The sequence below is a fragment of the Papilio polytes genome, unplaced genomic scaffold (genome assembly GCF_000836215.1).
Source record: "Papilio polytes unplaced genomic scaffold, Ppol_1.0 DF822845.1, whole genome shotgun sequence".
Classification (NCBI taxonomy): domain Eukaryota; kingdom Metazoa; phylum Arthropoda; class Insecta; order Lepidoptera; family Papilionidae; genus Papilio; species Papilio polytes.
Window position 1 is genome coordinate 1,343,011 of NW_013526359.1, and position 25,930 is coordinate 1,368,940.

The 25,930-nt window shown below is 32.4% G+C and overlaps 1 protein-coding gene across 1 annotated transcript in view; it reads left to right on the plus strand.

Moving 5' to 3' along the window:
* Window positions 1–277: 277 nt before the first annotated feature.
* The window catches only part of LOC106105454, a 31,779-nt gene continuing 6,126 nt past the window's right edge, over window positions 278–25,930 (plus strand). The window contains exons 1-2 of the mRNA XM_013285751.1: window positions 278–591; window positions 6,986–7,045. Coding sequence (XP_013141205.1) covers window positions 7,019–7,045 — 27 coding nt within the window. The 5' untranslated portion in view covers window positions 278–591; window positions 6,986–7,018. The remainder of the gene's footprint in view (window positions 592–6,985; window positions 7,046–25,930) is intronic.

Sequence of the window (25,930 nt, forward strand, 5' to 3'; positions counted from 1 at the left end):
TGTTGTTAAGGCAATATATTCTGGGAAGAGGCATATCATTAAACAAGTCGGCAAGATCATGATTTTGGTCCGATATTAAGGTGTTTAATTTTTTTAAAAGGACCACCAAAATTTGGCAACAGGCCCTTTATAAAAAAAAATAATAGCTTCAAGTATAACTGAACCAATATAAATTTAAATGCACTTAAGTAATTTGCGTGAAAACCAAACTGTGAATGAATGTATGCAATCAAATTTCGATACACTATCTGTGCGCGTTTTGGCGGGAAACTGTTCGAGCAGTTACAACAGGGCCAGCGCGTGCGCAACACGCGTTCGAATTTTAAAACCGATGCGATCGCGAACGCGACTCCGTTTCGTCTTCTAATCTCTTTTGTTCCGACAATTTGTTTAAATGGAAGTATTGGGGACACTTCTAGTTTACCATTGTGTCTATGCCAGATAACATGCTTGTAGAGTCCCTTTGTTAAAGCACAATATAAGGTTTAGTTCTACTTTCGGAAAATTTAAATAACACTGTGAGTAAAAATTAAATAAAAAATTAAATAATCTCATTGTGATATTGGACTGATAAGGCTGAAGAAGTAGAAGGTAATTTAATAATTGTTTTCATAAATTCAAAAACTAATGAATATAAACTAAGTAAACACCGCAATGTAACATATAGCTCTTATTAACAATGCACGAAGAGTTAATTATTTTATAATAACATTTTAATTAAAATAATTGACTACTTAATAATACTAGAGAATGTACTACATACATACATAATAGCTAATGTTCATAAATATCCGGCCTAATAACAATTTTCATGGGTATTGGGATGTTTTTAAGCGAAAGTAGGATTTAATAAGTAACCAATAATATAAGACAAACCTACGTAAGTGTGTTGGTCCATCAAGAAAAGTATGTTTTTAATCTGTTTACGCTAACAGACAGTTTATAAAGCCGCAAAGAAGTGCACATTTTAATTAATTTCACATAATTACGTCAACATTCTTCGAAACATTTTATTGTTGTTCAAGGTTGAAGAAGATCATATTAACGATTTATTTAGATTTCTTAAATGACCAAAAGAAAACAAGTATCAGATCGCCCGTCAGCAGAAATTGTTTTCTTTTTTTATTGACTTCTTAATGAAGTGTTTTTTCTCTACAAATTCAGATAAGGACGAGTCTTGGTCATCTAAAAAGTATCATTTTATTATAGAAATTAGACGTTAAGAGAATAATTTATATATTTGAGATTTCTGTGATTTATGAGGTAGTAAATCTATAGATGATATAACAAGGAATTTTTACGACCTTTTGTAAGTTTGATTTTTAAATTTCAACAAATCGCATCATGTAAAGATTTTATAGTTATTTCAAAATGCAGATACTATAAAAGACGATATGAGTATATCCGTGTATCTGTTTTAAGGTAAACTTATGAAAAACTATCTTAACAAAATATTTAGTCATGCAAACTTCACAGTAATTATATAGTACATTACGTACATACTAAGCTAAAATGCAAATGCAAACTGTCCTTCCTAAATACGTAATAGCTGCGTCCAGATGACATAGCGTGAGACATGCAGTAGCTTCTCACATCACTGCACGCAAAAAAATTTGGTCAGGGAATATATGTCATGAACAAGAATTTCCCATAAATATGCAATAGAGGACAATAACTAGCATATGATAGTGGAATTTACTAATATTTTTTTAATTCTTATGCAACATTCTAATATTATCCAAAATTAAATTAAACATAATTTATAAATAATTAAATTATTCTGACATGATTTAATTGAAAAACGATATCGTTTGTTAATAAAAATAAATAGTTGAACTCTGAACAATTTCGAATTCGAATTTGCATTTGTTGTGTCAGAAGAATAAAATTTATTCAAATATCTAACGTACAAAGAACGAGGTTGCATCAAATTTGCAAATTTTATCTTTCCACCTTGACAGTTGTAAAATCATCGAGACATCAACATAATTTCTCAGTTTTTAGATATTTTTTACGTCTTTGCTCATACCAAAGGTATCTCTCACCTTTGTGGTTTCAAAATCTATTACAGGAACATAGGTTACGGAAGAGAATCTTTGTAAATAATAATAAACTAAAGTACTTTCTTAACACACATCCCATATCAATAAAATAGATCAATCAAATAAAATAGATCCTACGATTGCTTGAAATTATAAACGACTAACCTTACACTAACTTTTGCTCTTGATAACTATGGAAATTTTATGAATTACTCTAATTTGACGCTTACTCCAAAAAAAATTCATAAGCACAAGTATAACGTTTGTTATTTTATTTATACTATTCCAATAACAGTTATGTAAAATGAAATCTCACCATTCAGCACGATATTATCTGATTTTACAAAAATGATATCTATATCGCCAATTCACTGTTTAGCATGATATTTTTTACTCAGCGTGATTTTAAAATTGGTCATCACGGACATTCTTTGGGATATTATTAAAAAGGTTGCAGTTATATCTTTTACATTTTATCTGCTGTTAACCAGTCATTGGGTAGCCGATTTTATAAGCTCGAAATTTAATATAGCCCATTTTTATTGTTCGTTTTTTTTACTCCGTGTATTTTAGCGTGCATGGTTTACATTCTAATATCCTTAATTTACTGTTTCCATAAAAAATGATATCCACTATTGAGTTTACGGATTATAAAAAAAAATTTAATACAAATAAATAAATAAATAAATAAATTAACTATGGTAAGGAACTTATTATTTTACTTGAATTTTAAGACTGACATTCAAAAACTTAAAATAAATAGAGAGTGTATAAAATGGATGTGGTAGAGGCAAGCGACGCGCCCAAATCCGCGCCAAATCATTTTTTATTATTTGTCTTCATGAACTTCTAAAATAAAGATAACTTTGCTCATTTAGAATATTAAAAAGATGACTACAGTCGCAGTTTTTTTTTATTTCCTTTACTAGTAGAAATTGTAAAATATATGTTAACGTGATGCTTATGATCGCGTGCCGGCTATCGGCCACGCCGGTGAGCACGCTACCCGATACCCGCAAGCCGCTTCATGTCCGTTCGGAAGTTAACTTTTTTATTCACATTGTCTAACACATGAGGTAACAGGTAATTGCACACCTCTCTTACCTTTTTAATCATAGGAAAAAATATTATATCAGTAGTGTTGAACAACGCCTTCATCAAATTTATAAATGATACAACAGCTTCATGGATTTTCATGATTCATTTGAATTAAAAATGTTTTATTTGGCGTGAGAAAAATTATAATATATAATAATACTATACTATACTCTTCATGAAGTATTGTTAATGTTTCAAAACTAATTTCGTCAGTGTTAAAGCGAATTCAATTCGAACGGATGTTTAAAATAAATCAGGCAACGTCCGGTGTAAAATGTTCATGGACATGAGATCAAATTGCAAAGCAATGAAATATATAAAATGCAATATTTAAACAATTAACTGTAGATAACGCAACTAAAGTGAAAATGTAACAGATTTAATAAGTTATGTAAAAAGTTTATCATTTTTACAGTATCCTTCTAGCCGGACAAAAATCCTAATGTATTTAGACTTCTGGTAACTTCATTGATTTGTATTGCTCATATAAATTAATTTGTTTATCTAAATAAACAAATATATATGTTGATTTTATACAAGTATGAAAATAGTAACATTGAAAATGAATAAATTATGTCGCTGATTCTCAATAGTAAAATTTCAACGGAACCATTATATTTAAAAGGCAAAACGAGATCATTGTATTATTAGAGCTCGGTCAACGTCCGCTACACTTCCGAAATAAGCACACACAGTCGATTTTACATAATTATACAATTCTACTATTTTCCACGTTCAACTTTAATAGTAAAATCACCAAATAAACGAACTCATTAACATTTTCATATGAATACGTTTGGATGTATTTACTTTATCGATAATTTATGATACATTTAACTTTATGACTCACATAAACATATTCGACACAGTATTTATAGCGATGACGATATATTCGTTACAATGTTGATATTATGACGGGATCACATTCTATTTTCTATAAAGAAAAACGATAGAATGAAATAAAATGAATTCGTTGTTATTTTTTTTTGTATCTGCATGTATTACAAATTATTAATGTCCAGTTACAAAATCAATAACAGTTCATTGTTAGAGATCAGATAATATCAAGGTTACTTATTCAGATAGTACGAGCAACTTGTTACTTGTATGAGTAGGTGGACGACACAATGTGATTTACATATAAGCGTCCATCAAGAATGTGAGATGCTATCTTTTGATTTGTGCTCTGCATATTCAAAGTTTGTCTTTAATAGTAATTGTACATTGTAATTATTTTAGCAAAGTACTGAATATATTTCTATAGGCTACATTTAGTAGTAATGTATAGATTAAAATAAACGTAATTATGTAAAGTATAAAACTAACCAAGATACGTACAGTTCGAATTTTCTGCTATAGAGTGAGAATTTAAACGTGGAAATTTATTTCTTTGTTTATCTCAGTTTTTAGCGGAGAAAATTCTTAAGAGGGATGCATAATGTTTTGCATTAGATTTTCGGCAGTGCAAATAGATCACGAGGTTATTGACATATTATTATGATATAAAGCGACGTTAGTCTTGTGGTATACTTATGAAACCGCAATAACCACCGCACGATCGACTTACCATCCGCGTTTCTTACATTCATTACAAATATGGTCGAAATACTTTTTTACGATACGATGTAATTGCACATACATTTGCCATTTCTTAATCAAACTTTCACTTTAAGTGATGAAATGAGCTTATTCAGTTTTATTGTACGCCAACATGTAATATATTATTTTAAGATCGAAAGTTAATACGTAAGAGAAATGTTATAAAAAGTTTAACATCAAAAACTAAAAAACTGTTTATTCTAATTCATTCTATTTTAATAGTGGTAGAGCCCGCTTTAACATCTTTGCACGAATGGGTCAGCTCGCCCGGTGAAATACCACGACCACACAGAAGACAAGCGTGAAGTGAGAGCAATTCCGCGTTTCGTCTGATGAGTGTGTTGCCGGAGGCCAAACTTTAGTCCCTTTCCCATTCCATCCTATTCTTCTTATAAGGAAAGGATTGCATGGGAAAATTGATTTGACGGTGGAGGAGTCACATAGAAAGAGGTAATATCCTCTTTATGTGCATCTCCTTCTCCATCGATTTAGGGTAAGCAACGAATCTGCAATGGCGGATGTCTATGGGCGCTGCCATTTTGACGGATTTAGATGGCCGCTTGCTCATTTGCGACCTTATTACATAAAAAATGCGTTAATCCAGAGTGCAATTAACCTATGTATTTCTGTACTAAACAGATCCAGGCTCAAAGGCCTTACATGAGTTAAATGGTAACCTTAATATATACACTAGCATACATACAGCTTAAATTGTAAGTTCTGTACACCAGTTATTTTTATAACGCGTACAGTTAAATTCAAAACTATTACAATAAACTGGTTCGTTACTTCCTAGAACGTTAAGAAACTCTCTTTCCCAAGCCAGTTGGTGGTTTAATTCCAAATATCTCGCAGTACGTAGTATGCATACCAGAAAGGGTAATGTAACGAGTTACATTATCATTTGTATCTCACATTTCAATAACAGTTGTCAGCCGTGGCCGAGCTTGCGGCCTGCACCGCTTCATGTAATTGATATGCAAAACGCATTTATATTTTCACTATCGTTCAATGTCCCATTGTTTGCGACACTTTCTATAAATAAACATTGCCAATTTTTGCATGAACATATAAGTTACATAACAATAACCTTCAAACAGATTTTCTTGTGTTCAAGTAAAGTAATATAAAAACATCTTATCCCTAATTATTTTACGGCTTACTCACGTCATACTTTTTCCGGTGACGGCACCGACCAGTTTCAGACCCACAGATTCCTTCTTCGGGGGACGTGAGTAAACCGTAAAATAATTAGTTATAAAATGTCTCACGAAAGTTTAAATAATTTAACATCTTATCCCATTAGAAAATAGACCGAATTTACTACGCTCTTCAATATAAACTAAATAAAAAAGCTTAGTGATTTATATTCATGTTAAAGTACAGTTTTACTTTGACAAAGACCTTAAAGCAAAGCCGTAAACCACATACGTTTACTACTTGCGGCTCCTACTGTAACCTTGTCGAAACTAGAGCACCGTGTTCACGTTACTCCACTAGTATATTACAACATCTTCATGCACAATTTTTGCCACCTTCAGAAGTGTTAAACACATTACTGTAAAATTTACTCTAGCTCTGCATTGACTAGTAACCTTTGTATGTTTCTTGTACACTACGGCAAGGACGTACATAGCGTAGTTCATGGCCTTAGACTGTTTCACAATATCAGGCCAGAGAGCACGAACTCATTGGAATCCGCTATAGAACGAATTCCGCAGGACTACAATATGACCGCGAAATCATATTTTACAAACACAAAATAAAATTCAAAACAACTGTCATAAAAAATCCAGTAAATTTATCAAAATCCCATTTATCAATATGTAAGAAGAGATCGTTATCTAGGAGTTAATAATTGAAACATTAAAAGATATTTCAAAGATTAATCGGTGTTACCTTAAACAGCTGTAACCTTAAGATCCGTATTCTTTTCTAATTTCTAACCATGACCTTTCTGTAGAGCTAATTATGCTTGTATTGTCTTGAGAAAATAAAGTAAAAATATATACGAAAATGTCGTAAAATACTGTGTGAATTGATGTTTACCTAATTACTTCTTTAATTTATTTGTGAAAAAGTATAAATGGATAGTCCAAATCCCAAATAAGATGCAAAAATATTCATCGAATTCCGCGACTATTTATGTCTTACCTTTTTGTATGATTCCTTATATTTTTCTGTATTACTTAAAGATATTTTAAATTAATTTAAAATACGTGAATAACGCAAAATTATAATTACAGGGTCACCTGAAGATCTCATTTCTGTGATGAACAATGCTTAAACAAGAACTTCTCCTGTTGGTAAGTTAATAAATTTTTCATGTTTTATAAAGTAACACACCGCATAAATATCACATCTCAAATATATATTGTACTAGCTGTTCCCGTGCGACTTCATCAGCATGAATTTATGGAGGTTTTACTTTATTTTTTCATTTGTCAAATTAGCAATTGCAATTATCAAAATGACATGACATGTTGACAATACATGGCAATCTTACTTTTTTTGATGTTGACAGCTTGTATCTTATGGTCCCTTTCACACATTGGGGTTTTTTCTAAAATAACCGCCTTTTGAATCGGGCCCTTAATCCAACCGTCTAGAGAGAGCTTCTTGAGACGTTGGTCAAAGATCTTCGCTATTAGCCTTGCATCGAAACGACTATCGGAATAATGGTAGTTGATCCCTATCATTACTATTAATACTTTTATTCACTTTATAATGTCCACTCGAGTCTGTATTGAGTAATGTTAACCTAGTATCAAGTAATTACGGTCGTTCTATAAAAATAAGAAGATATTAGACGCACTTGTAACACTTTCTACGGTCACTAAATCTGTTGCGATAAGTGTAGCGTACAAAATATGTACATTTTGTAACAAAAAAAAATATAACATTCATTCTGATAGTTTAGTAACAACTTGCTCAATTTATTTGGATTTCATACGAGCGTGATTTAGAAAAAATAATACTAACTTCGTCTTAACAAATACGTTATTTTTACATATATCTGTTTTTTGTAATTGATTGTTCCATAAAATTAATGATCTACATATTTAATTGAGTTATACCAATTAAACCAGTTATTTAATTAATACGCTAAAATAACTATACACTAATATTTAATTGAATGGTCACGAAATTAATTACCACTAATAGTTTCAATGATTAAAATAAATCATTTACTCACATCGATATAACAGTACTTTTTTAGATGGTAGGATGTAAACATTTCTCGTTAATCGCCATAAAGTTGTTTGCTGTGAAACGTAATGATATTAAAATTTTAAACATCCTGTATCCAAGGCTTATACATAAATTAATCAAAAATCTCTTGTTGCAAGAACTTATCAGACCTAAAACTTATACCGCTAAATACTACTACATTTTTAATCACGACATAACATAGACATCCGCAATTGCAGATGCGTTGCCTATCCTTAATTGACGGAGGAGGAAACGCACATAAAGAGGACATTTCCCCTTCCTATGCGTCTCCTTCACCGTCAAATCCACTTTTCCTTTACATACTTTCCTCTAAAGAAAAGGGTGGAAAGGGAAAGGGACTAAAAATAGGCCTCCAGCACCACACTCATCAGACGAAACGCGGAATTGCTTCCACTTCACGCCTGTTTGCTGTGTGGTCGTGGTATTACACCGGGCGAGCCGGCCCATTCGTGCGAAGATGTTAAAGCGGGCTCTACCACTGTTACCACTTAACTGATACGAAAACAAAATTATTTAAGTATATTCAAATATTGTAAACCTCTTTATAAAGCAGTCTGTCATGAACTCAACCTGATTAAAGCGAAAGTAATTCGTTATCGTAATTTCATCTCCATTCGATTCCTCATCATTCGATAGTCAATTGAGCGAACAATAGTTGAGCATTTTATTGCATGTTATTTCCTTTTATAATATTTGATTGAAGACATGAATTTAAAATTTTTATGTGAAGTCGCTTTTGCGTTTATTATAATAACGGACAAAGCTTTTGCGGTAAGAGCAATTAAATATCTATTTAGTAAAAATTTTAACATATAATTAGATGTTTGTTTTTAAATTTTTAATACATAAATTAGTTTTTGAAGTAATACATTGAAAAGACGTAATTCTAAAGGGAGACGAAGAAGCGTTTCTATATAACTCGATTGCTTTGTCAAGAGAAGCTTAGTACAATTGAAAAACTTTCTATTGAAATGGTTTATTTATGTTAAATATGTATTTTCAGATTTATAATAAAGACGTTGTCTGTGTAATAGATATCGGCGAAAAGCCTGTCTGCAGAACATTCATTAAATCGAGTCGACGCACTAACGTTACGTTAAATAATGCTCCCGTCTACGACCCGTACATCCCTAGAACTAATCCAGATTATTACATTTGTCCAGAATTTAATTGCACTAAAATTACACTTCATTCAATAACTCAAGTAGCATCGTTAAACACTAATTTAAAGTGCTGTTTTTATGAGAAGACATATGACTGCGAACCAATACGTTACAATCATCTTAAAAATGTAGACAAGTTATTATTTTTATCAGAGGCTATACCGCATAAAATATACTTCATGGCGGATTGCTTCATATATTCGGATGGCGGCCGAATTTGTAATAGAAATCACGGTTTCAACTCTCATGCTATGTTAGTCGATTTATCGACCGTTGCAAGACGAAACGAAGATAATATACTTGCACAGGACGAATTTCTATGCGAGGAAGATGTTGGTAATGAAATATTGTGTGACCTAAACATTTACATTCCATACGAGGACCGTATAGAACGTAAAGATTTCACAAATAATAAGAATAACGTTCTGCTCAAAACTGGTAGAGAAGTATTGGTGATGCAATACGGGTGCAGAGATTTATGGTGTGGATTCGGAGCGAGTACGAGAACTAGAAGAACTTATATGACAAGAGAAAGATACGAGCCACCTGGAGGTCACGTGTATCGCTGTTTTTCTGCCAAAGGACAGCAAGTTTGTAAACGGCTGCCGTTGGAAGGAAGGTACGCGTACAAGGAACGGGGTTGGCGAAGCCAGTGACGTAACACAAATAATGTATTATTTCAAAAGTCGATACAAATCAATAAGAAACAACATGAGATTTTTTGCATAAACCTATTCCGTGTCCCCTGGTGTATTTGGAACATGGTTTATCAAACCGTAATAGCTATTAACATCCTTTTCTGAGTCAACAGTTTTCTAGCATTGCAATTGTTACGGCTTGCATTACTTTATCTGATTTGTACAATAACAAAAACTCTTTGATATAAGAATATTTAACTGTCTACAATCCCGTAGTTCTTACTGCAACAATGTGACCCATATTGTAAAGTGAGTTCCTTACAAAGATAGATAAATTTAGTGTTGACGTTGCATAAAAAATATGTTATTGTTCTTCAATAGGCAATCAATGTTAAAGTTTTGTGCGCCGAACAATGAAACCTATATGGCAGGAATATCGTAAGCGTTTTGTATTTGTATTTTAATTAAACTGCAGTTGGACCCAGCGATGTATGGCTCGATATACTACAAGCAAACTTTAATAATCCTAAATTTAATAGAATAGTTTGTTTTCTTATGTTTATAAATCGAACGGCGTTAACGCAAATATTACATTTTAAGTAAAAACAGTGTTTTTTTTTTTAAAAAGAATGCATTCTTAATCTAATTAACATAAACAAGAAATAGTTGGCAAATAGTAAACAAATAATAATTAAATTAATTCTTCACATATAAAATCATCGTACATATATTATCTTGATGTAATAAAACAAAATAAAGCTAACACCTAAGAATCCGTTTAATAGATCGAAAGCGACATGAAATGCTATGCACTAACTCTCGCAAGAGAGTCCTAGATTAAAAGTACTAAGGAATATTTAGTATCAGAAATGTATACTAAAGAGATCACTCAACTTTTCCGAGTACAGTAATAAGTAATATAATTAAATTGCAAATACATACACATTACCCACACGTACACATTACACAGTCGCGTACACTCGCCCTGAGAGTGAAAGTGGACAGTCCCATTCTCGGTACACACTACACATGCGACCGGACTTATATTTATTACGCAACTACGTCGAAGTATTCCGCACTCAATAAGACCAGGAAAGATTGTGATCTTAATTTAAAATCCCTCTAAAACCTGACGTAATAGTGACCCAGTTTTAACCTTCCTGTTATGATTCAATTGGTATTTATTAGGCCCATATTTGTCGAGTTATATAATTTTTATTTTCCCGACTTAAGGAAACCGGTGCACGTTAATCATGTTTAAGTTATACATTCGCTTAACGTAATCGCTTTTATGTCATCGTATTGCTAAGAGTAAAACTATTTGTTCAAGCCTTGACGTAATGTTAAAAATCTATACTTAAAATGGAGTACCGAAACTAAGGTTGCAAAAATCCATAAGGTCAAGTAAAAGGAATTAAAAACTGTGGAGAGAATGGAGAACAAGACTGACTTAATAGTTGTTAGGCCGAGGTAATAAAAAGGAAGAAAAGATGTTATTCTAAATCACTTACTACTCGAATCCCCAAAGTAAATTGAATCGATTCTTGACGACAAAATAAAACTTCTCAATATGTCGAAAGACAAGGCGCTGACACGTGTTTTATCTGAACATGTGACTTAAATTGTTTTTTTTTCGGTTGTTTTTTTTTTAATTTATTTATCTTAATTGATAGCTTGATTTGATGATTTTCCAAAATGTTTTTATATCTCACGTAGTCATATCTTGCATACAATTCTTTTTATAGAGCGATAGAAAAGTTTTAATCTTTTTACCAATTGTATCAGCATGAGATCATCGCTTATTTAGTTTACTTATAAAAATATATAATTTATATCGAAAGATGAATATCACTATCGTCATACTTTATTTGATAAAAAAAGAAATTAACAGGTGAATATGTCAAACGTTCACCCACTCCTCCGAACAACAGGTCACAAGATGTGCTAACAATAAAAAATAGTGTTTTGTGTGTTATTTTTACACAGTTATTTTTTTTTTCTACGTATAAAAATAACGAGAAACTATTATATTTATGAAATACATGCTTAAAGATCAATCGAAATGACTACTTACAACCTAGTATTATTTATAAACCATAAATTTTAAATCTTAAATGTTAGAAATTATATGCAAAGTGCTGTTAAACCTGTTGCATATTAAGATATCCGGTTAATATTAAAAGTGACGCATGTTGAAGGCATGTTTATTAAATTTAATTTACAACATAAACGCAAATTTTAAGGAAACTCTGTTTAAAACAGATTTACAATCTCTCTGAGCCAACTGTCGAAATCTGGTATGTCGTTATCAAAATAAATTAGATGCTTGTATGGAATCATGACAGTTGCACGCTCGTTTTCAACGGTTGCCGTAATTGGTGCTACTGGCCGTGACCACTTTTTTAGGAATTCCATTAATTCGTGTCCAGTTTATCTAATTTTCAAACGACTTAATATAATTTTACCTCATTATAGACACAGATTTCGACAAATTTTTGACTGCGTGACAAGATGGAGTGAACACCCAAAATACTTGAATTGATTCTTGCTGTTGTATCGACGTTATTAGTAAAATTTAAAACCTTCAAATTATAAGTTGAATGAAGGATTGTTTTGCAAGATTTACATTATCACCGAAATAGATATTTTTAATACAACGACTTGTTTATTCGAATTTCTTATTTCTAAGTTACTCAATACATGTAATTTAACAAGGATATCTAGTTCCGTCAGAAAGGTGCTATCGGTTAGTTCTGTCAGAAAATGTGCAAAATCTACATGGACATTGAAAATTGGGAAAAAGGATAGTGCTAGTGAGCTATTATACTTTAATCGAAAATTAAAAACGGCTCAACTTATGATTTTATCCTTCGGTGACGGCACCGACTAGTTTCAGACCATTCGTAAACCCTTCGTAGAGTAATGTCTCACGATAGTTTAAACAATTTAATTATTATAACTTACTTTCACTTATACTCACCAGGTCTAATAATTTGTCGGCCTTTACTTTAATTTAACGAAAACTAGCATTACGAAAGTACTTCCGTATTCTCTTAAATATGTTGCAGTAAAGGGATAATTGGGGCCTACTCTTACGTAGACAATTTACATAAAATTTCGTAAAGTATTAATAATTTATAAGAACTGGGCATTCTTAATGTTAAGATTTTACAAAAATAACTTAAACCCATTATTAGCTGTTACAAACTATTTGAATTGAAGATAAATACCAACAATCAATCATTGCATATTAGCTATACAGTAACAAGTAACATTTTATATGCCCTCGTTTCAAGCTGACCACGCCAGTAAAAATACCATTGTAATTCATTGAAGCAGACTTACACATAATGAAAGAACAGGAAACCCAAGTGGACACAGGCGCACCTACGATTTGACCGACTTTTGCCAATCACTTGACGCAACCACGTAACAAATAAAATAAATCACAGAATCGAAGCAATGTGAAGATAAATAATGCGAGCATAATGCTTTATTAGCTACGATATTTTTCTTAATCTATCAAAAAGCATGTCGAATATAAATGTCACGCGACATACTTTATGGTAGGCTGGAAATTTCTCATACTCATGTCCTGTAGATAAGGTCGAATCTTTCACACACGTCTATCTAAACACAAGTATTAATTCAAAATACGATTCATAATCTTTATTTAGTATGCAGAAATCCTAACACGAGATCATTTATTACTATAATATATTATGATTTATGGGACTGTTCAATTTTAAAACCAATCAGTTTGGGGATCCTCAAGCCATAAATTGAAATACTAAGCAAAATAAATTACATGTCGATGAAACAAAAAGTAATTATAAAAACTAAATAAATAGAAATTAAATAACATCGATTCTACGATGAGAAGACCATGAATACCTTTATTCTACTATTTAGAATAGAACATTTTAAATGTCACAATCATACAAATATAGTGTATTAGATAATAACGAAATCTGAATTAAAATGTAATGCAAAAAGTCTAGTTTTTCATGTAAATAAAACGGCCAATGTTCTACTAAACAAATGATGCAATTATTTGTTATTCAAAGTAGCGGCAAACAAATGTACTCGGTCACAAGAAAACACTAGGCTCTAGCAAAAATTGTACCGCGAGAAATCCTTCCGTCTTGTCATTGCTCTAAACGTGCCAAACAATGGCCTGGCAACCGCCTTGTGTTAAGAGTAACCATATTATACACTTTCCCGGACTGGATAATTATAGTTTTAAGATTGTACTATACTTATATATCAACATGTCTATAATCAAAATTAACGAAAGTATTAAGAAGTTACGAAGTTAAGTTAAGTTAGTTATTATGCTATAAAAATGCACTACAACTTACCAATACACAACATTGTCAAAAATTATACTAAAACTGGTCAACACTTTATCAATTTTTTGTATGACACGTGATATTCGATAGAAATTACTGCATTTTTTGTCCTATTTGTCCCATGTTTATGGTACCCCTATAGTAACGACTGTCGTCAAGCTCGGAAGTCCGTCGAAATGCATGTATCACGAACACAATGCGCATTCTTAAGAACCACCACAGCCGGCATAATAATGTTGCACATTATTTAGCTCGTAGATAACCACGTAATTACAACGTAATCATAGATTGTTTATAAATTTGCAATTTCAGTGACCTTGTAAATTATTTTTAATTCAAAGATTTTAATTAAAACCTAATCCTTTCATCTTGGCAAACTTTGCAAGTTTGTAAAAACAGCCTCTTACAAAAAGTTCAATGTTACAGCCACAAAGTGACACTAAGTTTTGCATGAATACCTCAAGCGGACAAGTACAACGACCTTACAGAAGGTTTTATATAAAATGTTTAGAATAAACAGATAATAAAATAAAAATAACCAGAAATAGCCTGCGAGTACCAAGTTAAAATATTGATATGTTTAAAATAACTTACACCTAAGCTATAATGACTCATAGCCTTGCAGAAATTTAACAGTACCTGCTCAAATAAAATGTGGGAAGGTGTAAATTAGGATTCGGCGCTAGTGGGCATATGTACAACGTACGGTTTGGCTTGTTAACTATTAGAAATTGGTAAAAAAAAAGAAGACAATATCATCATCATCATCACCATGACAACGATGATGATAGATGATTTCGATGAAATCATAATATACACTAAGATATGATTAAGAGATCTGCATGATAAAACCAAAACCACAAAGGAATGGTTTACTATGGTATACTCTCGCCACATATAACAAGACAAAGAATGAGTTTTCGAGCAAAGCTATGTTTACGTAATGCACTACCATTCCATAGGGCTGCACATTACTTTAATATTCATCAATATATTAATTATGTAATCTGTGCGCTTAAAACAGTTTACACGACGCAAAAACCGTGTCGTATCAACCAACAAGTCACTTTGAACATGTCACAATAATATTACATAATATTTTTTACAATCCAAATAAAAGGCTATAATAAATCATCTTACAAAAGGTTCATTATGTTTTAATAATCCATTGAAACGATAATGTATTTCAAATTTTATTGATTTGTAACTTATCTCTGCAAAATAAGTCGAGAATTCGCTTTTCAATTTTTTTTTTGTTTTTACTAAGTATAGAAGTAGAAGGTTTTGTTTGATTGATTGAACTATTGAGTACAAAAAAAAAAGTAGAATTATAGCAACATTTAATCTCATCTAAAACAAATTATAGTTCAAAAAAATAATTGTTCATCGAAAATAGCGATATAAATCGATTTCTAAATTTAATTTAAATCTAAAAAATTATTGATTTATTGACAACCCTATATGTTGTTAGTAGCCACAGTTTGTAGCAGTCTCACGCTCCCCATTAGGATACACCCATTAATTCAACACGAAACCTGATTCTATGGTATCCGATACGTTGACCCGATTACCAAATCATTATTTTATATAATGCGCATTGCCAAAACTAAATTAATGTCTATCATTTGTACGAGCTTGCAATCCATAAATTAGAAAAACAAGATTAGCCAAGACTAAATATACAAATAAGTTTTAAATAAAAATTGCGTATTTATCACTTTCCTTTTGTAACCATTTGAAATTAAAAAAATAATATATTGTTTAACAAGCTGTTCCCGTGCGGCTTCATCCGAATGAAATTATAAAAACCTTATTTCATTGTTTACATTTGTAATTTCTCAATCGCAAATGTCAAAATACCAATTACCTTACTATACTTCCTCGATGTTGGCAGCAACTTATGGTCTCTTTTCCACATTAGGGTGTTTATCCAAAATATTTACCCCCTAAGTTCAACGGCGAGAAAATATATAGCCTAAAGCGTGACGTAAGTGTGAGGGTTTTTATTAAAGAAAGAATTATTCAAAAATATGCTGTAATTGCTGACATCTTAGGCAACAAAGAAGTGTGTGTTTACACTTTATTATAATAGTATAGATAGATTATATATTATAGATATAGATTATAATCTATAGATTAGCTAGTGAGAAATAAAAGCTAGATTTATATTTAAAGTGAAAAGCGATAAAACATACACTTTTTTAAATAATATTAATCAAAATACTGTAGGTAATAAATAATACTTGTATTAAATTTTTGATAAATCGTTTGCTTTTACAATTTAAATTCCATTTATTAAATCGTTTGCACGGTCACGTTTGCAGCGTTTATTCAACTTAAAATAATCGATAGTTGATTGGCTGACCTTGACAAGTGACCACCTTAATCCGATGATGAAGGATTTATGGTAAAAGTTAAGAACGACAGGGACCAATTATTTCTAATTTAGTTTTTCGTAAACATAATATGTATATTCTATGATCGATTATTTAAATAAAAGCAAAAAGTTTCCAGTATTTTGCAAGGAATTCATTCGTCTCGGTCAGTTTGACATGAACTCATCTATAACTGTAGTAAAAAAAATATAAATTCGCTTCGTAACTCATTGGTAATACCATGTCTATAGTAGGGTGCCCAATTGGGTCAAAGTCACAATAGCCACTGCTCGTACCACCAACGTGACGTGACGTGACGTGTAATACCTCGGGGGTATTAGCTCACTAAAGTCGCTCTTGAAAGCAAGTTGTCGTCCCTATATAAATTGAGCGATGACCATCACATATCGGTCTAGGTCGCTTTAGAATTATTATTCGCAAGTTATAAACGCCTGGCGGAAAATATCGTACGTTATTAACCTACGACTCCACCGTTGACATTATGTTGAAAAAGATTGTCATTCCATTCATTCTCTTTGATAAAACAGAGACTGCAATACCTATTAATAGATGTGTCACTGCAGTGGAAGCCCACACTTAAGTGTTAATCGCATATCAAGCCAGTATGACATCAATTAAAGTATTATGAACGCCTATTTGTTCTGATCATAACGAAGGACGTATAAAGAGATAAATGTGTCCAATGCGTCAGAGTCGATGGCAGTAGTTTTTAAACGTTCTATTGGACCGTAAACTATATATTGAGTCAATGCGTATATTTACTAATATTTTTGCAAATTGTATATTCTATCAAACCCACTACAATTTTAAACCGACATCCGAGAAGGTCGTCAAAATGAATAGTTTCTTCGTTACAAGCTATAAGCGTGGGTGGACACTAAATCATAGTTTCTTTTTTATTATTGAGACATAACAACTAGGTATTGCATGAAAAAATATAATTGTTACATATACCAGTCAGTTTTCCAAGAATTGTCAGTCTTATGTATGGTTATTACATAATGATGGAGGTATTGAAAAAATAAAATAAAACGATACAAGACAGGGTACAAGTCTTGTTTACGTATGTCACACGAAAGGTACGAAATGATTTCACATTTACATAAAATACAATTTGCAATAGTTACGTGACATGAACCCGCAAAACATTATGATGGGAGAGAGCTAGTTAGCAATTCCTACCCTGTTGTTGTCGTCGCGAAGAAAACTATTTGAGACGAGGTTGAATCATCCAATTTTCCTGTCCTGTTGTGTAAAAATTTAATAATTTATAATTGAAATAACTAAAAAGGATTAATAAAGCATAAAATGTATTAATACGAAATACCAACAGAATTTGTAAAAATTACAGACAAACCGTACCAAAATAGTTCGCAATTATAGTTTTGTGTATTGTTGTCTTGCCTATTTCTACATAACAGAAGTATATAAACTTCAAGTTACCAGGAAACAAATGCAATTTAAAATGCAATTACAATACAATTCAAACATAATTAAGATGTAAACAAACAATATCCGCCCCCATCGTTAGCCATCTGGTATACAATCATACAATATTTATCTCGAATACCTAACATTATTATTTATTGCGATAAAAGTACATAAACAAGCGTCACTTGATAAGAAAATAATAACACAGATTATGTTCTATATTATAATGACAATAGTTTATTAAAAGATCAACCGATGCTGCGCCAAATAGGGGTCCATAGTATCTACCTAACCCTTTGGGTTGTTATTGTATTTTGTAATAGTGACGAATGACGACCTATTTATGCTCCGCTAAGCTGGATTTGAAAAAAAAATAAAAGTTTGAAGCCCGTGCGTTCTTCCAGTCTACCCCATACACCTATACCAAATTTCATTGAAATCCGTTCAGCCATTTAGGCTACACACTCTAACAAACATCCATCCATCCAAACGTTCGCATTTATAATAAGAAGTAAGATTGAAAATTAATCCTACCATGTTATTTTATAATTGGCCAATGTGTTTTATTAAGCTTGAAATTAAAAGAAAAAATTAAGCGCTACTTATCCTAAACATATCTACGTTTATAACCAAATAACACAGTGCTATCAGTAGACGACCGTTTTAAAGGCCATATATATACAAACGAAACAATGAAGAAACCTTGTTCAGAAAATTCAGCCGACTGTACCGTTCAAGGGCGTGCAGTAAGAATGACTATATCAATCTTCAATGGCACACCAAATAATGAGTAATACACGCATCTTTTAGCTTCACGACACACTAACACAAAATACGGCCTACACAAGGAGACAATCATAACAAAGTAGTTATTTATGTCCACTTATGCACAAATTATTATGCAGTTACTTGTACTTGTTATAACAACACCATAGGTGTACTATAGCTTTTGTAATGGAAACTAAGCTACCAGACTTCGGTTCGATGTATTAGAAAATATATCGAACTAGAAAATATGTCGAATGCTGGTATAAATGTAGAATTAATTTCGTAAAACTAATTACTATTTGTTTTCCACTAAAGCAATTACGCTTTAAAAATCTAATTAAAAACACGGATATAGTAAATTACTAGGAAATTTATCTAGGATATATGCACATATTGAGGAAATAAAACAAATAACTTATAAGTTATTAAACAAATTAACGGATTAATAGCATTGGACACGTAAAATTGAATTGACAAAGCAAAGATCGTGCCGAATAAATGTGATTTACTTGTACGGTCTCAGTTTGATTTCGTTGCCACGATTTGTACAAATATTCGGAAATAGAATACGACATGCATATCAAAACGTGATACAATAACAAATCGAATTAAACAAAAAAAACTGTGCGTGACTTAACTTTTCATAACTTAACCAATAATAATTTAGGATACATTGATCTTGGTCATAGATGATCAAAAAGACAATGCAAATAATCTTTAAGCTGTAGGAATGAAGATCGCGTTATATTATCAGACGACATCTCCTTTAACGCCAATCCAGGTGTTATTTTAATAAAATAAAGTCACAAATAAAGTTACGCACATGAATGCGATTACCCGATTTGTGAACCAACAGATAATAAGACAAGTAAAGATCGTTTGATGTGATAATCAAATAAGCGTTACGTGGAGGACATTTGACACCTTTAAGCTTTAGCAATATCGTGATGTCCGGTCTTCAATTAGAAAGCACCTACATTTTTGGCACATGCCAAAGTGTCGCGGTTATGCCTGCGCGTATTTTGCAATGATATTGTGTAACACGTCCGTCACTTTGTTTACATTCAGCACTTCCGATTGGCTGCATATGAATCAGCGCAAACGTTAAATTAACATCACTTATTTGCTGCTTAAGTGTTACATGGATATTTGCGACACAAGTTACAATTGCTTTTAACCTGTGTAACATTTACGTTTACAATACACAATTATGTAAATTTAAATATTTGATATCTAATAAAAGCAAGATATAGAGATGAACAGCAAATTAAGTTAGAAAAGCCACAGAAAAGAAAATTTTGATTTTAAAAGTATTGAAACAGAGAAATTTAGTGTAGCAGTAATAATTTCCATGAAATTAAAAAAAAAATATAAACGTTCGGACATGTAACGGAAAAAATCTTGATTTTTCGTATTAAAAATTCAAGTCAAGAAAGAAACATAAAAATGCTCTACTTAGATTTGAGTAGGAATAAGCCTTGGTAACACATAGAGGCTTAATTACTACCTTCTGTCAGTACTTTAGGCGTTGCACCAATACCGACTAGTCTTAAATTTGCAATTTAGGACGGAATAGAGTGTAAAGTTACAATCCATTTCATGTGACCGGTTACTTGAATGTACTCGTTACTAAGCGAAACCGTTTAGGTATCTAAGCGATAATAATAACTACAATATTTGGAATTGTATTAAAACTGAGGTTCTCACGGTATTTCTGTAAATTCAAAAATGATTAAAGCTTTACATATAAAAGTGAAAAGCGGATTTGTATGGTGTTTTCTTATGCAGGTTAATTTAACCTATTGTCATGTATGAGGGATACATTTTCACCGTGGGTTGGTAACCTTGCGGTGTACAATTACGTCAGCTGGCTTTCGTCGTGTGAGAACATACCCGCATTGTATCGCATGGGGACATCACTTTCATTGTTTCCGGGGAACGCATGCTCATATCAGGGCTCCAATGGTTCCATCAGTTAGTTTTTTACTTAATTACTTTGTACCCTCATTGTTTACGACAGCTACCATTGTTTATTTGCTTTATCTTTTTTAAGTGATAATTTATATAACATTTTATAAGTAGCCGGGATCGCTATCGCAATAGAAAATGGTTTATTCCTTCATTATGGCTCTAGTAGGCTTATAACCTGTGTCAATGCGAATAAGTTTGGTAGCTACTCCATAGGCCAAATACATTGAATAATAATTAACATCTCAAAGTATATCTAATACTATAATTTACTTAGTATAAAAATAATTAACACTTATGACTTATACTAAAATGGGAAGCAATAACTGCAGTGTTTCTCCAATTTTATCTTATTTATAACCAAGTGCTCTTATGTTTATCGTTTAGATTCCGCAAAATTCCCTCGATCGATATGTACTTTAGTGCATATGAATGCTACGTATTTTAATAAACATGGCGTGCACTTCTCCCTATGGCAACAGAACGGTTGACTTACAGTTATAATAATGACATTAAGCTAAAACGAAGAGGAATGTCAAAGAGCTGCATCGAACAAAGACCCTTTTTAACGTTACCGCATCGTCTACGACCTCTTAAAATTTAATGGTGCCTCAAATGATTAATTAGAAGTTGTTGTAGTGACTAAAATATTCATAAGACTTTCTTTTCGTTACAAAGAATTTTCAAATTAATTCTGAAACTCCGTCCTTTTCCAATAAACTTTATTTAACTATTCATTTTACCTTAACGTTTATTGATTTTTTCAATTTCTTGTGTTAATTTAGTAATAAAATTGAGCAAAAAATGGAGACCGTCTTTGTGTTCAAGTCTTTGAATTACCGGCACTCATGTAGCGGAAAATGTCGTGTATTTTTTTAATTCGTTCACGTAATGATCAATAAATTTGCTTAGCATGACCAAGGTTACAGTACTCGTGCAATGCGGATTTACGTACCGTGGAAGCCCACGCGGTCGTGGGCAGCGCCCACGGACATGGGATTGCGATACCAAAGATACTTAATGGGCAAATTGAAAGCCGACAAATACACAGAAGGCGTAATATCTTAATTAACAGGAACTGTCTATTCTCGTATTTTGTTTTTTGATTATAAATTGACCTCGTGTATTCTTTTCTCTCCCTCTACAAACCTTTGAAAAATTATATAATTGCGATTAGATAACATGACCTTTCTCAATAAAAAATGTCTAATAAAGTTTATAAATAAAAATTTAATCTAGATATCTACAGAGAAATTTAAATACACAGTCGGTACTGAGCTCACGTAATCAGGATATAACTCATTACGCAAAATTTTTTAATTATACATCTCGAGAATTGTGCCATTCAAAATATATCTTCGTTAAAAATATAAGGATGTTATTTAGTCTAGAATTACTCAAGACTAAACTAGACAAACTGTCAAATACTCGTAATTGTGTCAAACTGTCGCACGGCCATGCTTTGACGCCTGGTTACTTATAATACCACCCACAAAGTTCCCACCGTTCGCTGACCTCATGCCTTGAAATAATGACAAAACCTACGCGTAATTATCCGCATACTTTATGTTTACTTTATAATCATAGTAAAAAATACGGAAGCTAGTTACGATTTAATATAAACTAATTATATAACAATACACAATAATAATGTACAACGCGTGTACAATAACATGAGACTTTTGTAAAATAACGCTTCCACTAGAAGATGTCTGTGAAGTGAAGGGATTCGGGTTTCATTTTACTGCACACTACTTACAAAAGGCTGTACAACGACTATTTTTACTAATAAGCCAATAAAAGAAATGAGACAATTTGATTAAAAGTCACTAAAACAACAGTTTACATTTTACATTTTACACAAAAATATGTAGTTAAACTTAACCTCCGTAACTGTCGATCGTAATAGAGATATGCTCCTGTGGAACGTGTGTGTAGTTACACCATACAGTTACCATCACCACGTAACTTTAGCTTATCGGGCGCAGGACTAATCTACGACCATTTAAGGAAATGGTCGCGACATACCGTGACTCAACGGACTGAACGAACGTTAACGTCACCCTTACCTGAGTTTCCATTTGTATTGTTTACAAACACTTGTGTAAAAACATATTATCATCCCTCTTTGTTACGTTTAAAATGTAGAGCTAGCAATATATTTTACAGGTGTATTGGAAACCATAACACGATATGCAACCTTTTGTCGTGAGAAAACGCTATTCTATGAGCGATTTTAAATTTCGGAGTATTTAGCAACTGCATAAGTTTTATTGATTTGACGAGTAAAGGTTTTTAAACAAATTTAAAACATAAAGACATAATATAAACTACATTTTGTGTGCCATATGCCGACGGTTACGGATCCCGCAATACAACCTACGTTTGAACTACGCATGCACCGGAAGGCATAACATTGTAAACAGGGGAATTTGGTACTCACCAGCTCGATACTCGCCTCACCTCCTGCAGGTGCCTGTTCTCTGTCGGTGTCAATCGAGTAAGTCTACAGGCGCTAGCGATGCTGCCTACAGATGCACCCATGCGCCCCGTAATTGTATTAAACACGACACCAAATTTCGGGCGACTCTGTTCGATAACGCCACGCCCGTTCACTGATGATATGACAATTTCGATGATTTGGATTCGCACACGTAACCGACCGACCCGCTTGGCTGCTTAAACACGGCTTAACTAATATCCCGCACACCTTCCCGCAGGCCCCGCGCCCTAAATGGATTTCAATCTACCCGCCAGTGCGGGTGAATAAAAATGCGCCCAATTATCCGTATTAACCGAGCCCCTCGCGCCCGAGCGGGATTTCAATCTACCCGCCAGTGCGCGAGACTTAAAATGCGCTCGGTTACCCGCAATAACCCGGGCGGCGAATTTCAAATTATATCGTTATCATCTGTACTGATCATGTTAGTATCGCCCACGACTTAACTAAAAGTATATTGTAGTGGAAAATTACGAATGAATGCAAGACGTAGTTACAATTCGCGCGTTTTGCTTAGTTTACTATAGATAGCACTAAGAAGTTGTCATAGAATTTCCTTTAATGGGCCACAAATTAAACTTTATCCTATTTATTTTCCAGGAGTATTCCATACATCTCACACCTTCTCGATTTCCTAAAATGAGTCTATTTAAGAATATCAGTTACGAACTTCGGTATAGTTACATATTACTAAATGTAACCATATATAAAAACATTTTAAAGCTGTCTTACGGTTCATGTTTAGTTTGTTATGCAAGACCCATAGACTCCCACGTATTTCCGCAATATCTTACTTATATAAAATATCTTGCTTAATATTTTTGTCAGAACCAAAAACGGAAATTGCTTTAGGTTTATCTGTAAAGGATAAATTTAACAACGGAAATTAGTCAAGCGTTATTTAAATACATTTTCAATAATGTTATATTTCTGCACTTCACGGTATTTTAAATAGCCACAAATACCTATAGTTAATCAGTAGTGTTTCGATTTGAACTTAAAACGAATAACTTAAACAGTTAATTTTTTTGTAGTTAACGTTGAGGTTGTGGAAGATTATCTTATGCTTTAGTTTTTTTCATTATTTTGCATTTTTTACATACTTAATTATTCTGTTAAAATTTCCTGTTTCTTAAAACTGTAGTTAAGTAATTTTATGTAGCTTATTTTTTATCCTGTAACCATAGAGTATTTGCTAATGAAGTTTTTCATTAATGTAAAAAACCGGCGTTATTCCTATTTTGATGTTGCCTAAAACCGGAGAACATATAATGCAATAGCCATTTTGTTTTTTCGTAAAAAAAAAAAATTAAGAACGACACACGTATGTGTCACCGTACAAACGTAACAAATTAGTCAGTTTTAACAATGACATATTGTTAACGACACAATACACACGCGAGTGCCTTACTGACCGAAAGCCCTAAATGGAGACGTTTCGTGAAGCAAAGGAAATGTCGATCGCAATCATTAACTCTAATTTAAAGACACGATTCGTCTACTATACTTTTTGTTATTTAAAAAGGGCCAGACAAAGAAAGTTTTTAAAGTCGTACCATGAAATTTATAAACTACCGTACTAAAGTTAAGATTAGTTCGGCTATGAAAATAAGTAGTTGTTGATTGTACATAACCTTCAATTTCGGAACCATTGAAAGGTAAGGAACCCTTGGTCGATTGCCGTCAGAGGGTTTCGGGTGCCATTCTATAGGGTTGATATACATCTTATAAAAATGTAAAATAGATATAAGATTACTGCGAATAAGATCATATTCTTTTTCACGGCCTCTCCTATATAAAGCCTAGATCTGACGACGCTCATAAAGGTAGCCGTAATCAATCAAGAAATCTAATAAATTAACTAAAAATAGCTGGTATTCCTGGTACAAAGTGACAAAACGTATGTCCCAGAACAGCTCATTTTCTGAATCATCGTAAAAACAATCAATATGTGCTCATCGACAGCCTACGCAATTTTTCGGTTTATACTATTCTTATTTCTTTGATATTAATGAAAAGTTGAGTGGTTTACTCTTTCAATTTTAGAGTGTAAAATTTATAGTAGCAAGAGTATTTAGCAGGATATTTTCTATTTACTTATAGCTTTAGTAAATTATATGCCGTTAATGTTCGTAGCATGCGGTCTACTTGTATGTTTATGTAATGTTTAATTAACACCTCAGTTTCACATTAGAACAATTGTCGTCTAATCCGACACGCATGTAAATCATTTCCGCGTTGCTCCTTAGCTGCCAACCCACGTATGCTCCCGAGGCTATGACAGCACCAGCCTTGTAGGTTTGTGTTTACGATTACCTAAATTAATATTCTAGAAGGCTAGTTGTAAGTACGGTCGGAGCATACGCATATTGCTTAGTTTCCTGGTAATCTGTTATCCTGTCCTTTCCGTATTGTACAGGAAAGATGCGGGCAATAAGCCAACTATTTAGCCGATTCTTAATTAACGTGGTATTTCATTGCATAGATTACTAAATAATTGTAAAAATGTTTGCTTCACAGGCTAGATGTCTTTATCTCCGAAATATAAAGTCCAAATTATTTGTGACATAAAACATTCCATAAAGACTTTGTTACGAAAATAGTAAGAATCTTAATTTATTGTGATAATTAACAATAGCTTTGTCCTCCTTGTTTAACTTGTTACCGACAGCGCGGCAGCCAAAAATACAAAACACTTTTATAAAACAAACATATCTTTATTTTAAAACTTATTTACACAA